The following is a 15,514-nucleotide window of genomic DNA, read 5'->3' on the forward strand; positions in this document are numbered from 1 at the left end:
AGATTCTGAATCTTTTACGAATTCCAGGACAAACTCGAGCATGACAGATCCTCATCTCCTTGAGTGCTAGCATCGAAGGCCATGTACCTCGCCAACTCTCTTGTCAATGCCCTCCCTTCCTGGTCGTGCAGAGGAAAGGAAGGAGGATAAGTAGGAACACAGTCTTGAGGGTCAGATCCCTGCCCAATGACTCTCGTAAGGGAGGTCAAGACTTCTCATCAGCATGTAGACCTCCCACTAGGAAGGAAGATTGATGCCCTTCAGGAGAAGGACTTGGCTAAGGACAGTTGAACATATGGGATGTTCAACTGCCCTCTGTAGCCCAACAAGCTGAGATGGAGAGAAGCTTCTCTCAGTGAAGAGGGATGAAGAAGTCCGCTACCTACCGAAGAGTAGCTCCTACTGGAGACACCCCATCGATGACACCAACCACAGGAGACGGTCCATTTTTCCTGGTACCCAGCCGCAGAGGATACGTAGATATCCAGATATCCCTGAAGTAGTGTGACGAGAAAACCTCTCGCTCGCATGAGACACTGGCTAGTCTTGAGGTGTGAAGTGACAGACCTTCCAGAGCCTGGTGATACCTCTCTACGTGTGGCTGGTATAGCAGGTTGTGCCAAGGGGAAATCTCTCTTGGTACCTTGGATAGTAGAGCTAGCAGGTCTGGATACTACTCGGCACGTGGCCACTTGGAAGCCACCGGGATCATCCTGTGATTCGGGGTGACATGAGCCGGATGATCACCCAACAAATCTGACAAAATGGAGGGAAGGCATAGGCCTCAAGATTGTTCCATGGATGTTGGAAGGCATCTTCTATCACCGCCCATGTTTCAGGAATGATAGAACAGAACAACGGCAGCTTCTGTTGTGTCGATCTATCATTGGGATGTCCCAAAGATTGGATAATCTTCCATTATTGTCTGGGTGTAGGGGCAAGTCCCTATCACCTGACCCCACAAACTGAGCTTGTCTGCCACTACGTTCCAGTTCCCGGGAATATACCTGCCTAACAGCTTTACTGAGTGTGCTACAGCCCACTCGTGCACTTGCACTTGCACTGCCCACAAGTGGAGTTGAAGAGAAACCAGTTCCCCCCCTCTTCACTGACGTATGCTACTATCGTGGAGATGAGGGTACTGATGTTTATCAGCACCACAGAGGGCCCCATCATTCGATCCTGAAGCTCTTGAATTGATGTGGAGGTGTCTGTCATTCTGGTTCCACACACACACCTGAAACCAGCAACTCTTCCTGATCGATGTATATGAGAACAGAAGCATCTCAGGAAGGGGAATGTTTAGTGACACTCCTATACAAGGTTCCTGTCATCCAGCCACCAGGTTAAGTCCTGACTCACTTCCTCCAAGAGAGGAAGGGGGGTCCCTTGCCGGAGACCAGAACTACTTCATTCTTCATTGACGGGAAAGAAGGTGAAGCCGCCCATGAGGAACCAGCTTCTCCAGGGACGACAGGTCACCGAGAACAACTTGCCATTGCCGAGCTGGTTGTTCCTGTCGAGACAGGAATAACTGCGCTGCTTCTCTGAACTTACTGATATGCGAGTCTGAGGCCGTATCATCAGCATGCCCAGATACTTTATGCTCTGCTTGGGTGTGAGATCGGACTTTTTGAAACTGAACGGGACTGCCAGGTCATGACAAAATCAAATCAGTCAGTCTCTATCCCCAGGCAACTGGTGGATATATATTCGAAAATACGCATCCTAAAGACCACTGAAAGCATGAAGTCGGACTCCCTGATGGCAACGAATAATGACCGTACCGTTTCCATCTTGAGCCGAATTTGGAGGACAAATTGTTTCAGAGAGGAAGGTCTATGACCGGTCTTCAAACACCTGTCATCTTATCTACGAGAAAAAGACGGCTGTAAAGCCCCTGGAGACCGATATGTCACAATTTCTATAACGCCTTCTTCAGCATCGCCTTCACCTCTTTCCACAGGGGGAGGTTTATCAACGGAAGTTGCAGTACCACAGGTACTGCTAGCAACAGATCCTGTATCCTTCTTAAGCCCCTCGCCCTCTACAACATCTGAAAAATAACATTACAAATTTCAAAGTAATTTGTATTTTATCTCAGCATACAAACCTCCCTTCGCCCCCACAAAGGAATAATTCTCTCTCTGAGCAAACGACGAGTGTCCTAGAGCAAGAAATACTTACTATAATAAGGTGAGAAACCGTTTAAGTTCGTTACCAGTGGCAACGCTAAAACTAGTTTGTTAAAACTCAAGGTTTTCTCTCCAGGCTAAAACGACAAATTTCAAAAATAATTTGTAATTTTCCTAACTATACAAACCTGAGGTCTCTTTACATAAAGAATATGTTTCAGTGCAGCTGGAAATGGCTGTTTAACTTTCAAACAAGGTGGTTAGTTAGTTAACTACTGTCCAACTGGCAGGAGTCCCGCCCGCCCAGATGGTAAGCATTCACTTTGCCTTTCAGCCCAGGTATCAGAATAAGGGGTGGCATGAGGTCAGCATTAAATTGTTAAGTCCTCAGATTTGCATAGTTAGGAAAAATAGAAATTTTACTTTTAAAATTTGTCATTTGTTCCAACACAAATATACAAACTGTCGGTCTTTACATAAGGAAGACTTACTTCCTTGGGGGGAGGATTCTGAGCAAATCTCTGAACTGACTGGTAGTTCGCCATACCTGGGTCCTCTTCTTGATCAAGTAGATCAAGGAAGAGTACTGTACCTCTGACATGTTGGACGGAGTGTAGAACTACATGTTCAACTGACAGGCATCTGGGCCTTTTTGAATGAATGGGGAAAGCAACATTATTCAAAAAAGGGCTAAGCACTGAGTTTGTTTTATTACCAGGCCCTTTTTCCCCTTGCTAGAGAAAGGGTGGGATTGTTTCTATAAGTCTACAAAATAGATAATAGAATGGGTACTAAATGTGACACTTAGGCTACCTGCATCAGTCACCCGTTCCAGCAAGTGACGGCTCGTTGTCCTGCCCTCTGCCCGCAAGGAGAGGGAGGGAGATGAAAGAGGATGGGAGGAGAGGCCAGTCACACATACACACACACACACGCCCTCTCTTTCATAACCGAACACTTTAGGCGAGATGCTACCTGTCCTCTTAGAGGAGCTGGGTAAGCTACACAACTTGTTGAGCAGCCACCATAGGACCCAAGGAAAAAGTGTCCAAGGACTTGTGGGCAACGTCCGAGGGTAGAAGAAAGTGAAGGCGGTCTGGCGCAACCACACCCCTGCCTTCAGTGCCTGAGGAACTGACAGATTTTCCCTGAATGCGAGGGACGGACCAATGCCCCTGACTTCGTGAGCTCTCGCTTGGAACGTACTTATGTCCTCCTTGCCAGATTTAAAGTACACCTGCTTGATTGTTTCATGAAGCCAGAGAGAGGCGGTGTTCTTGGGCACCTCTTTCTTGGTTGAGCCGGTACTAATGAAGAGTCATCGACACTCAGGCCAGAGATGTCGAGTCCTCTTAAGATAGTACCGCAGCACTCTAATAGGACATAGTAGCATCTCATCTGGATCACTAGCAAGCAGAGGTAGATTAATAGTGCCAAAAACTATACCAGGAAAATTAAGGAAAGCACACAGGACATTAATCCACCACGCACCAGCATCGATAATGCAGCATCTATTCAATGCGCTACCAGCTCATCTGAGGAACATAACAGGAGTGAGCGTAGATGTGTTTAAGAATAAGCTCGACAAATATCTAAGATGCATCCCAGACCATCCAAGACTGGAAGATGCAAAATATACCGGAAGATGCGTTAGTAACTCTCTGGTAGACAACAAAGGTGCCTCACACTGAGGGACCTGGGGCAACCCGAACGAATTGTAAGGTCTGTAAGGTCTGTAGGGAGGGGATCAAAAAGTACTCAAATCTGACGTCAGGGACCGACGGATTCTGAGTCTTCGCTACAAAATCTGGAATGAAATCGAGCGTAACTGATCCCCATCCCCTTGAGTGTTTAACGTCGAAGGAAAGTCCATGAAGTTTGCCTACTCTCTTTGCCGATGCCAGGGCAAGCAGGAAAACGGTCTTTAGGGTCAGGCCCCTGCCTGACAACTCTCACAAAGGCTCGTACGGTGAATGAGTCAGGCTCCTAAGGACGAGAGTCACATCCCACTCAGGGGGCCTGAGATCCCTGAGATGGCAAGACCTTTTGAAGCTCTCCATCAGCAAAGAGATCTCCATCGAGAGATGTTCCGTCCTTCAGATGTAGGACTAGGCCCAGGGCAGCCCTATAGCCCTTTACAGCTGACACGGAGAGGAGCTTCTCTTGGTGAAGAAAAATGAGAAAGTCCGCTACCTGCTGAATAGTAGCTCCGACCAGAGAGAGACCCTGTCTACAACACCAACCACAGAAGACGGCCATTTCCCATGGTACACCAATGCAGAGGATTGGTTAAAGTTTCCAGACATCTATGTTACTGTGCGGCGAAAAAAGCCTTTCACTTGCAAGAGATAGTGGATAGTCTCCAGCCATGAAGAGACAGGGACTCCACTGACTAGCAGTACCGTTCTACATGTGACTGACACAGAAGATTGTACCAGGGGGAATCTCTCTTGGTGCCTTGGAAAGTAGAGCTGGCAGGTCCGGAAACCAAGAGCTAGCAGGTCCAGATACCAAACGGCATGTGGCCACTTGGGAGCCATCAAGGTCACTCTGAGATTCTGGGTGATCATTACCTGTTGATCACCTTGTTAATCAGACAAAACAAGGGAAGGCGTAAGTGCTCAGGTTGTCCCATGGGTGTTGGAAGGCATCCTCTGCAGCAACCCTTGGGTCTGGCATGATGAAACAGAACACTTGAAGCTTTCTGTTGTGCAGGGTGGCAAACAGGTCAATAGTTGGAAGACCCCATAAATCAACAACCTTTCCATGATGTCAGGGTAAAGGGACCATTCTGTCCCTATCACTTGACCCTGGCGACTGAGCTTGTCTGCCACTACATTCGTCTGCCTGGAATGTATCCGGCTGACAGCTCTACCGAGTGCGCTACTGCCCACTTTTGCACCTGCATTGTTAACAGGTGTAGCAGAAGAGACGCTAGGCCCCTTCTTGTTGACATATGCCACTACTGTGGTGCTGTCGCTCATCAACACCACCAAGTGTCCCATCACTCGATTCTGAAACTCTTGGCTGCCTAGAGCTCCAGGATATTGATGTTAAGGTACTTGTTTCAGCTCCACACACCTGAAATCAGCAACTCCTCCAGGTGTGCGCCCCACCCCTCGCTCAAAGCATCTAGGAACACAAGCATTTCGGGAGGGGAATTGTGCAGAGACACTCCTATTATGAGGTTCCTGTTGTCTAGCCACCAGAGACCAGAACTCCTCCATTCTCCACAGGAGAGAATGAAGGTGAAGCCACCCATGGGAGACCAGCTTCTCCAAGGACGACAGGTGGCTGAGGACAACTAACTGCTGCCAAGCTGGTTGCTCTTGTCGAGACAGAAATAACTGCACTGCCTTCCTGAACCTACTAATACTCGAGTCTGAGGGGAAGACTCTTACTGCTGCCATGTCTATCAGCATGCTCAGGTACATTATCCTCTGTTTGGGTGTGAGATCAGACTTCTTGAAATTTGCCACAACCCCCAAGGTGTGGCAAAACTCAAGGAGTCGATCCCTGTCCTGGAACAATTGCAATCGACAGCTTGCCAGGACTAGCCAATCGTCAAGATACCCCAACAGATGTATCCCATGTGAATGGGCCCAAGCTGACACAAGGGTGAACACTCGTGTGAACACCGAAACAGAGTACCCTGAACTGGAGTACTACCTGCCCAAGGATAAAACTTAGGTACTTGCTAGAGGACTGATGGATGGGTATTTGAAAATATGCATCCTTCAGATCCACTGTAAGCATGAAGTTAGACTCTCTGATGGCTGCAAGTACAGAGTGTCATTTCCATTTTGAACAGTCTGGCAAATGAATTGGTTCAGGGAGAATGAGATCTATGACTGGTCTCCAACCCGCCTTTGCTTTCTCTATGAGGAAAATTTGGTTGTAAAAGCCTGGGGACCGATCTGTCACGACTTCCACAGCGCCTTTCTTCAGCATTATTTCGACCTCTTCCCAGAGGGCGAGGTCCTTCAGTGAGCCAGGAACTTAAGTTCAGATATGGATCAAGTTGTTGGTGAGGGGTGGTTGAGACTTGAAGGGGAGTAGATAGCCCTCCCGAAGGACATCTACTACCCATGTCTCGGCTCTGCATCGCTGCCACATTGACCAATGGCTCGACTGGCATCCCCCACCAATGGCAGCAAGTGGAGGGGACCATTGCCCCTGGCATCCTCCCTTCTCCTTCTGTCCCTTGCCCCCCTTTCCAGACTGGAAGGAGGGTTGAAAGGTGCATGGCTGCATACTTTTCTTGGCAGGGGCAGAAGGCTGGGTGTTTCCTCAGACACCCTCTGAAGCCTGGGACTTCTTAGAGGCTGAGGAAGTGCTAGCCTGACAAGAAGGTTGGGTCACAGTGGCATGAGCAGACCCGGAGGTCTTTGCCACTGCCTGGTGGACAAGATGGTCGTTATCTTCGACATGATGTTTGTTCACTGCAGCGTCTACCTGATCTCTGGTAAAGAGAGGCAGAACCCAGTGGCAGTCCATTCCACAAGGTCAATGCTGACTCCGGGCCCATGAACCTGGCAATCCGAGTAAGGACGGTGTCCCTCCTCTTCAGGACCAAGTTTGCCCACAGGTTAGCCATCTGGTGCGCCAGGTAGGTAATCGCCCTACCTCCAGATTGGCATAGTTTCCCGAAGGTGGAGTCCTCCCCTGGAGTGATGGCACCTACGGAGGCAGCAACCTTGGACACCGTGAAAGACCACAGGTCCAGCCAGGAGACTGCCTGGAATGCTGCCATGGCGGTAGCTTCCAGGCGTGCTGCCTCTTGCTGCGAGAGAGTGACACTCTCTGTACCAAGCTGCTGCATCGAGAGACCCGGGCCTAGATGCATCAGGTCCCGGTCAACCTGGTTTGGTCAGCAGAGACCCCTCTGAGGGTGCAGAGGAGGAAGTAGCTTCTGGAAAATTGGATTTGTGAGAAGAGGCCTGTGTGTTTGGAACCACTGTGTCATTCCTATGTGCTTTTTTGTTTTTTATTATGTTTGGTTTGTGTGTTGTGTTAGTATGTGACTGCATGAGTATTTAAGTTTGTTTTTTCTTTTTTTTTTTACTTGGTTTGTTTGAGCATGTTAGGACTGAATAATTGGGCTCCCCTTCACCTGAACTGTGAGAGCCCTCATCTGTAACAGGATAACTCCTTACCAGGAGCTACTTGGGAGTACAGTGGATATCTACAGACAGGAACTCTGGTGAAAAGTCTGTTGAAATTGTTGTTGACCTACATTGTGGCTGTAAAATCTGGTGAAAGGCATAATACAAAACTGCAAAACATGACAATTTAATAATCACAATTTTCCAGTGTAACAAAATTCTATTTTGAGATAAAAAGAATTAAAGAACTACAATTTCCCATATCACTTTCACCATCATCATCACAGTTAAAGTAAATACTTTATATCAACCTTTACACTTGCACAGTTTCCTACAATGCAACAGTGGAGTTTTGTAGAAACCACAGAATAACAGGCCACACAAATTTTCTCCAGCATAATAAAAAATAGCAATGAAGTATGACAAAAGCAATGTGCAAGAACTAGATTTTTTTTTTTACATTACCTTCATCATCACAGTCATTGTATATGCATCACCTTTCACAGTTACGCTGTCTTGAGTAGTGAAAAAAAAAAAAAAAAAGGGTATAGTGCAAGCCTCAAAATAAATTAAACATATAATAATATATATATATATATATATATATATATATATATTTAATTATATACAGTGATATATATATATATGTTTGTTTGCCCCCGGTTGGTCAAATCCATGTTTTTAAAACCCTCTAAAAACACAGTGCCCATTTTGATCAAACCAAGGAAAACCAACTAAAATGCTTATACCTGAGTATTTTAATAATTTTATCACAAAAGTGCATTTATTCATGAAAATTATCACCAGAAAATACAGCAATTATCTATTTCCTCAGTGAAAAATGGCCGAATGGGCGAATTTTCCACCAATGATGGCTGGATATGTTCCACAGAGAAACCATAATCGAGTCCACGCCACTGAGAACGCTAATACGGGGGTTTACTGTATATATGATTATCATCACTTTTGTACGTGATTCATTTATCACACATTACCACAGATGAAAAATAAGGGACGGGGTGGAGGTTCTGACCGGTTTCAACTTTATTTCCAAGCCATTGACACCTGTCAGGTGTGGATCTGAAGTCGCCTATGGTCGGTATGTTTATCAGTATTGTCCCCTGAGAGTATATTGTGATTTTTAGCCAAATGAGTTTTGGAGGCCACTCCTACCTCGACACCGGCCGGTGGGTGGATATGTAGTCTCCAACGGTTGTGTATATTCGTCAGCACTGTTCCTGTAGTATATATATTTGTGATGTCTTATACTCTGTATCAGTCCTTCGTCAATGGCTTGGAAATAAAGTTGAAACCGGTCAGGACCTACACCCCGTCTCTTATTTTTCACCTGTGGTAAAAGGAAACTTCTTTCCCAACAAGCTCACCAGCTTTTTTACCATAATAACAGATAAAGGAATAAAATTCATTTTAATTACTTTCAAATAAAGGAACTGTGGGTCTCATTGCCCCTTCCCCAATTCTCTCTTTCTTTCCCTAAATGGGTAAGCCTTAATCCCTCTCCCCGTTCAAAATGACTGCCCGAGATCATGATTTCTAGGTCCAGCTTTCGAAGATGCAAATTCCTCGCTGTCGCCACTGGACGACCGGATGGGAGGAGCCAAAAAAGAGAAAGACTGGTCGCCACGACACCTGGTTGCATAACCCCATAGAAAATGAGGTGGGGGTTGACTTCCATGCCACCTACAATGATGCCATGGAGTGATCTGACGTTATATACGGAGCCTGTTATTTCTCTGTCTGATTTATTTTCTATTTTCATTGTGCAATCACCTTCAGTAATTCGTGTGGAAGTATTGAGTGTTAACGTAACTGAGCATTTAGTGTTGAACTGAATTGGAACCATGGGCAAAGCTCATCACACACTTGAACGTGGAGAGAGAAATCTCCCTGGCAGAGTGATCTAACAAAGCGACACAGTAGGAGCTCAAGTTCCATGATGGTAGACCAATATTTGAACTGGGGAACCTCTGCTTGGCAACATTAATCCCACGTCTCCAGTGACTCTGGTGGTCCATGCACAGTTGAACAATATTTGGGATAAGCCATGCTTCAGAATGTAGAGGACATGAATGAGGCCTGGTGGGCATGACGGGTACGTTTGATGTGATGCTCATTGAGCACGGACTGAGCAAGATCACATGTAACTTGTGCCTGAGAAAACACTATCCAGTACTGCCTAGCAACTTCCCAATCATCAGATGGAGCCTTGGCTTCAATATGCAGCGCTCCCATCATCAGAATTCATTTATCTTCAACTAAAGTTGATGGAAATTTCCACTGCAGTTGTTTTGCCAAAGCATATACTGTAGTGGCTGATTGCACCAAGAACACCTGTCTGCCATGGATTCAAGAATTGTGCGCCTTGCATTGTTTGTTCCATTGCATGCTTCATCTGGATAGAGAGGCAGCTTTCTCTGGGAAAACAGGAAGAATCCCTGTAACTACCCAAGGCTTTACCAAGTCATCACTCACGCAGCGAGAGTTGTATCCTGACCATGTGATTACTTCACCATTTGGAATTGCATCCTGCTCCATCACTGATGTAATGTGGGCCATCCAAGTTTCATCTTCTATCTTGGCTGCCACCACCAAATCACAAGTTGGTCGAAGCTGGCTGTTCATGGTTTTTGGTGCAATCACATTACTGTGTTCATGTAATTCAACTGGATGCATGATCACACACAAATCTGGCAGATAGGGTGTAGCCATACCAGAGATGTCAATGTGGATAGGATCTCATTGCACTCCCATGTTTTCCCAAGAAGGTGTACTGACATGTAACTCATTCTGTGAAAAGTTTCCCTTGATATGACTGTCCAAGTTGTTGACATCATACGTGACAAAAACGTTGGATCGAAGAATAGTTGGTAGCGCAACCCCATCTTCAGCATATCGCTTGCAAGCTGCTCGTGCAACTGATCGCTTTACCTCCATGACATGGGTATAGGACACCAAGAGGCCAGATCATGGGGGCTCTCAATCTGTTTCTTCATTCGAGCATCACCACGCATTTTAAGGCCTTGGTGAGGAGGGAAGGGCACTTCACGCTCTTTACCATGACATATTGCATCTGATTTACTAGCATGATGTGTTCCACTATATGTGTTGTATACTAGAAGTTGGGATATTGTATAAGCAATCTTTGCTCTTCCAAATGTGTGTTCACTGTTATCACAATTTTCTTGGTCTTGTCGAATGGATGTTCCCTGGAGAATAATGTTGATGAAACTATGCATCTCTTTTGGGACAGGGGATATCATGCAGTTTGTGGAGAAGCACCCACTGAAGGGTTCCTGCTTCTGGAGACAAAGCCTGTGCAAAATCACTGCTGCCTGGATCAGTAACAGAGCATCATCTTGGTCAATATTGTTGTGTAGCTTGGCTAGTTGTTCACCAACTGTGGTCTTCTTAGACAAATATACTTCCTTCCCTTGGGAAAATGGGATCCATTCAGGAAGAACACTGAAAGGGTGTTTTTTGAACCTGGTGGAATGTGGCACCCTGATATCATTACACGGTTGGCCCTGTTGTTCCATCAATGTGCGATGCATCTCTCAAAGAGCTGATAACTTAACAATTGATTGAGATTCTTCAACTTCTTCGTTTTAACGTGCTTCTTCAACAAAGGCCACAATTTGAGCACTGGCAATTGGATCAAACTGAGGTGGAGTAGGGCTTGTAGATGTTTGACGATCTGCAGCCCAAGCCACATCTCATAAATGTATCAATAGCATTTAACATGGTAAAAAGTGTCACCTGCATGGGCATCAGCAGTTTGCGCAGTCAGCCGTCCAAGTAACAAAAAATTTTTACTTGACTGTGCCCAACTTTTGAGATTGTAATCGACATTGTCAGTAGCTACTTTATGTAGACTGTCCTGATTTTCTCCCTCACAGATAACACACAACCTGGCATCACAACCTGAAGGTTCAGATTTCCCAGGTGTTTTAAGTTTTTTTTGGAGTACTCTGTGCACACTTGTTTCTCGATTTTGGTGCAACCTCTTAACACGAGAGCTACTACGGTAACTCCTGCATGATTTGTGGTACTTTGGATTACTTGAAATAAGAGTTGCTGTAATACCTGAACCATCATCAAGTTGATCAAATGACACTGACAAACAATATGGAAGAGAATTAAATTCTTTAAAGTCATTCAGATCTCTCCCAAGTGTTATAAGTCCTTCTTTTCTTGGTTTCGTCAACCATTCATTTTCACCCAACTGACAAATGCAACAGAGATCCCAGTTGATATCATCCATCATCTTATATTTTGAACTGGCACATGTAATTACAGTAAATCTACACTGTGCATCCACCAGGTGCCCACTGTTAACCATGCCTCCATGCAGCAGTCCACTATTTAGCACATGCTGAACATAGTCAACTAGTTATCATCATGCACTAGTCTGCTGTTTATCACCATGTTCTTGTTCACCGTCGCAAACATCCACTGATACAGTAGTATCTATATGCTACCATATAGTAGTCCATAATTTAGCATCATGCTCAGTCCACCTTGCTGTACTTCACTATCAGCATGCATTTAGCCATTTCATAACAGCTATTACCATATAAAAGTCTGCTTGCCAACACACCTGAAAGTGGACAAGAAAAAGACGTTTAATCATTCAATGATTTTTTTATTAGCTATTCACGATCATTTTTTTCTCGGCATGTTTATGCAGAAACGTTAATATGCAGAACGAGGTAATATGTATCTACTGAAAGAGCAATATTCACCCAACAATTTCATCTCTATGGAAATTTATCAAGAAATACATCATCTTGGAGTTATTGAAGGAAAAGTAATCGTGAAATTGATTTTTTTCATTTACGGCAAAATGTGCCTCCACTTGTAGGCTGATTTACGCAGAAACTATTATATTTATAAGAATATCTTATAAATATGAATTTGTGTAGAATTTTATTTCCATTTTTTTTGTGTACATTTAGAGTAAAAACGAATATAGAAAAAAAATACCCTCTGCATGGTGGTTTTCCCCCCTAAAAAGGGGGTTAAAGTGGGCAATTTTTTTGGCACTCTCTAGAATTCGAAACAGTATAGTAAAACCTATGTTTGGGCCAAATTTGATGCTTTTAGATGGATCTGCAAGATCACCCCTTCCACAGTCCGTAAGCTCCCCAACTATATGTGACAAGGGGGTTTAACGTGGTGAGCCTTCTGGTATGGAAGGGATAGATGTACTGTATTGCATGTGAGAGAAGGGTCTGTGAGTGGGAATATCTGTTTTGGGGAATGAACAGATCGTTGTTTGTGTGTTAAGGTTGAACGTGGTGGAGTGTTATTGAGAGTGTTGACTGAAACTGGCTGTAGTGGAAATGTGGTTTTTAAAAAGACGTATGAGAAAAAAAAAAAAGGTGTACCGTGGAGGAAGGAATGTGCTGGACATGTAACAGGAGTTGGATGATTGGAAGTAAGGGTGTGTACGAGGTTTGCCGAGTTGGTTCCAGTTGCAGGAATAAGGCTGGAGGAGGAGATTTTTATGTTGTGGATAGAACGAATGAGAGGAATATGTTGCTGGGATACACATTTTTTAAGACAAACAGGATAAAAGTGTAACCAGAACAGGAGATGGTAGAGATACAAATGGGGGGTGAAACAAGTGTGAAGTTGTATGTGGAGGAGGATGGACAAGTAAGTCTGAAGATGGTTTCTGGAGGAGAGGTGTATGCAATCAATCAATCATTTCCTGTGGCACCCATGAGGATGCACAGGGCCTTGATGAATTCACGCTACCACATTCTGTCTGGGGCTAACTCCTCAAGATCTCCCCAACACTCATCTCTTGCTTCCCGCCTCATTGTCTTCAACCACATCTCCTTTGGCCTACCTCTACCTCTTCTACCAAGGGCAACCCACCCTGGCGTATCTCGCACTATTCCCTGTCTTCTATACGCGTGGCCTAGTCACTTCCAACGTGAGAACCTAACATACTCATCGACTGACTGCACCCCCATTACTTCTGTAATTCTGCTATTTGATATCCTATCTCTACAATTGCCGAGAGATTTGGGAAGTGTGTGGAGTGTGAAACTGGGGTGATGTTGGAGTCAACACAGAAAGTCTGAGTGAAATGTTCATGTTGGATGGTAGCTCTGCGTGTTATGAGATAAGGCGGGTCGCACGTTTTCGGTGGAATTATGGATGTAAAGGACCCAAACGTGTGTACAGGTGTGGGGATGTGAAAAATAAAGGTGGAGAGGCATACACCTGGGTGATAGAGTGGGAAGCTTAAGAAGTATGGTTGATTTGAGTAATGACAAACATGTTAAGGGATATAATGTGATGGCAGAAGGGGAAAAGTCAGAAGAGTGGAGTAAAGAAAAGCTTTAGGAAAAGGTGAGATTGAAAGAGAGAGAGCAAGTGTATGAGTTGTTGTGGGAAAGAAAGGGTGTGTTGAATCAAGGTGATGAGGACTCTGGGACAGCTAGGTTGGCCGAGTTCCATATTCGACTGAATGATGACACACCGATTTATCAGTCATCGACATTTCCTGGCTCCGGTAACGCGAGAGATTGAAGATCAGTGTGAAGAATTAGAAAGGATAGGAGTGATTAAATCCAGCAAGAGTGCTTGGAATAGTCCAATTGTGCCGGTGAGAAAGCATGATGGGAGACTGCGAATGTGACAGAGAAAGAAAGATTCCCTATGTGTGTGGTGTCTGCCTGTATGTACAGTATGCAAGTGTTTAGCAAGATGGATCTGGTAAGGGGGTATTATCAAATGTCAGTGGCTGAGGACTGTAGGCTGATAACTGCTTTCTCGATTACGAAAAAACAGTATCAGTTCTGCAATCTCAGTTTTGGATTTGCTGATGCCCCAGCTAGGTTTCAGAGAGCGATGAATATGGTACTGAGTGGTTTTCCCCACGAGAATGTGTTGGTGTTGCTTGACGACATTTTGGTGATGAGTAAGACTAGAAGAGCACAAGAGGTTGGTGTGAGTGGTGTTGAAGAAGTTAGAGGAAGTGGGGTGAAAGTCAAACTGAGTAAGTGTGAGTGGTTCATGGAAGAGATGTAGTTTTTGGATCATAAGGTGAGCGAGTCTGGTGTACGAAAGGCGGAAAAGTTTGTGGAGAAGGTGGGAAATTTCCTTCAACCCAGGACAATGAGTGAGTTGCGTGGATTTCTGGGATTGATCAAGTTTGGAAGGAAGTTTGGGTAAGATTGATCGGGGATTGCAGACCCATTGTCAGGATGGACAGGCTGTAAGAAAAGTACAGTTGTGAGGTGGGATGAAAGGATAGCGAAAGCGTTTGAGAAATTGAAAAAGGAAATGATGAAGGATGTGGGGTTGGCTTACCCTGACTACAGTGTGGATGCAAGTAAATTGGAAGTGTATAAAGATGCAAGTGGAATGTCGATGGGTGGATGTTTGATGCAGAAGCAAGTGGTGAATGGGGTTGGAAGTGTATAAAGATGCAAGTGGAATGTCGATGGGTGGATGTTTGATGCAGAAGCAAGTGGTGAATGGGGTTGGAAGTGTATAAAGATGCAAGTGGAATGTCAATGGGTGGATGTTTGATGGAATTTAATTTGGCAAGTAGAATGGCGAATGCAAAGCAAGTGGTGAATGGTACTGAAAGAAATAGAGTGATAGTGTATGTCAGTAAGGCATTTAGTTTGGCAGAGTGAAACTATTCTACTATTGAGAGAGAATTCGCTGCACTGTGATTTTGTGTGAAAGCATCACAGTACAACTGTTTTTTTATGGTGTAAGGTTTGTGGTGCATACGGACTATCAATCTCTAGTGTATCTGTAGAAAATGAAGGGAGTGGATGCTAGAGTTGCATGAACAGTACAGGATTTGAGTGACTTTGATTTTGTGGTAGGATATATCCAAGGTAAAAGGAATGTTATTGCAGACATGATGTCTATACCACCTAAAACCAGAGTATCTGCCGAGAGGATTGGTAGTGGCATGCGAGCACAAGGAGGGGTGGTGACTCGACGTTTGAAAGTGTGTCGTATGGAGTGAATGACTTGGTAAGTGAAGGTCTGAAGGTGTGGGTGCCTGGAAGTGTGAGTGAACTGAGGGAGGAGGATTGAGGAAGTTTGTACGAGGCCTGGATGTTTAGGAGTGTCAAGTGTTGAGCGATATTGGAAGGGTCTGAGAACTATGAAGTCTCCTGGGGTTGCCCCATTTCAGGTGGTTTTGATGGCAGTGAGTAAGAAGTATAAGGTGATTGTGTCCTTACATGTTGGGGGTGAGAAACCTATAGCGTATCT

The 15,514-nt window shown here is 44.9% G+C and overlaps 1 protein-coding gene across 2 annotated transcripts in view; it reads right to left on the bottom strand.

The window, feature by feature from the left end:
- Positions 1-15,514, bottom strand: part of LOC136834468 (zinc finger protein OZF-like) — a 55,738-nt gene that overhangs the window by 14,473 nt on the left and 25,751 nt on the right. Inside the window, exon 3 of one of the 2 annotated variants that reach the window (XM_067097073.1) lies at positions 11,556-11,858. The exons of the other annotated variant lie outside the window; for it this stretch is intronic. Coding sequence (XP_066953174.1) covers positions 11,556-11,600 — 45 coding nt within the window. The 5' untranslated portion in view covers positions 11,601-11,858. The remainder of the gene's footprint in view (positions 1-11,555; positions 11,859-15,514) is intronic. 2 annotated transcript variants of the gene reach the window in all.

This window comes from Macrobrachium rosenbergii, chromosome 53 (genome assembly GCF_040412425.1).
Source record: "Macrobrachium rosenbergii isolate ZJJX-2024 chromosome 53, ASM4041242v1, whole genome shotgun sequence".
In the NCBI taxonomy this organism is placed as follows: Eukaryota; Metazoa; Arthropoda; class Malacostraca; order Decapoda; family Palaemonidae; genus Macrobrachium; species Macrobrachium rosenbergii.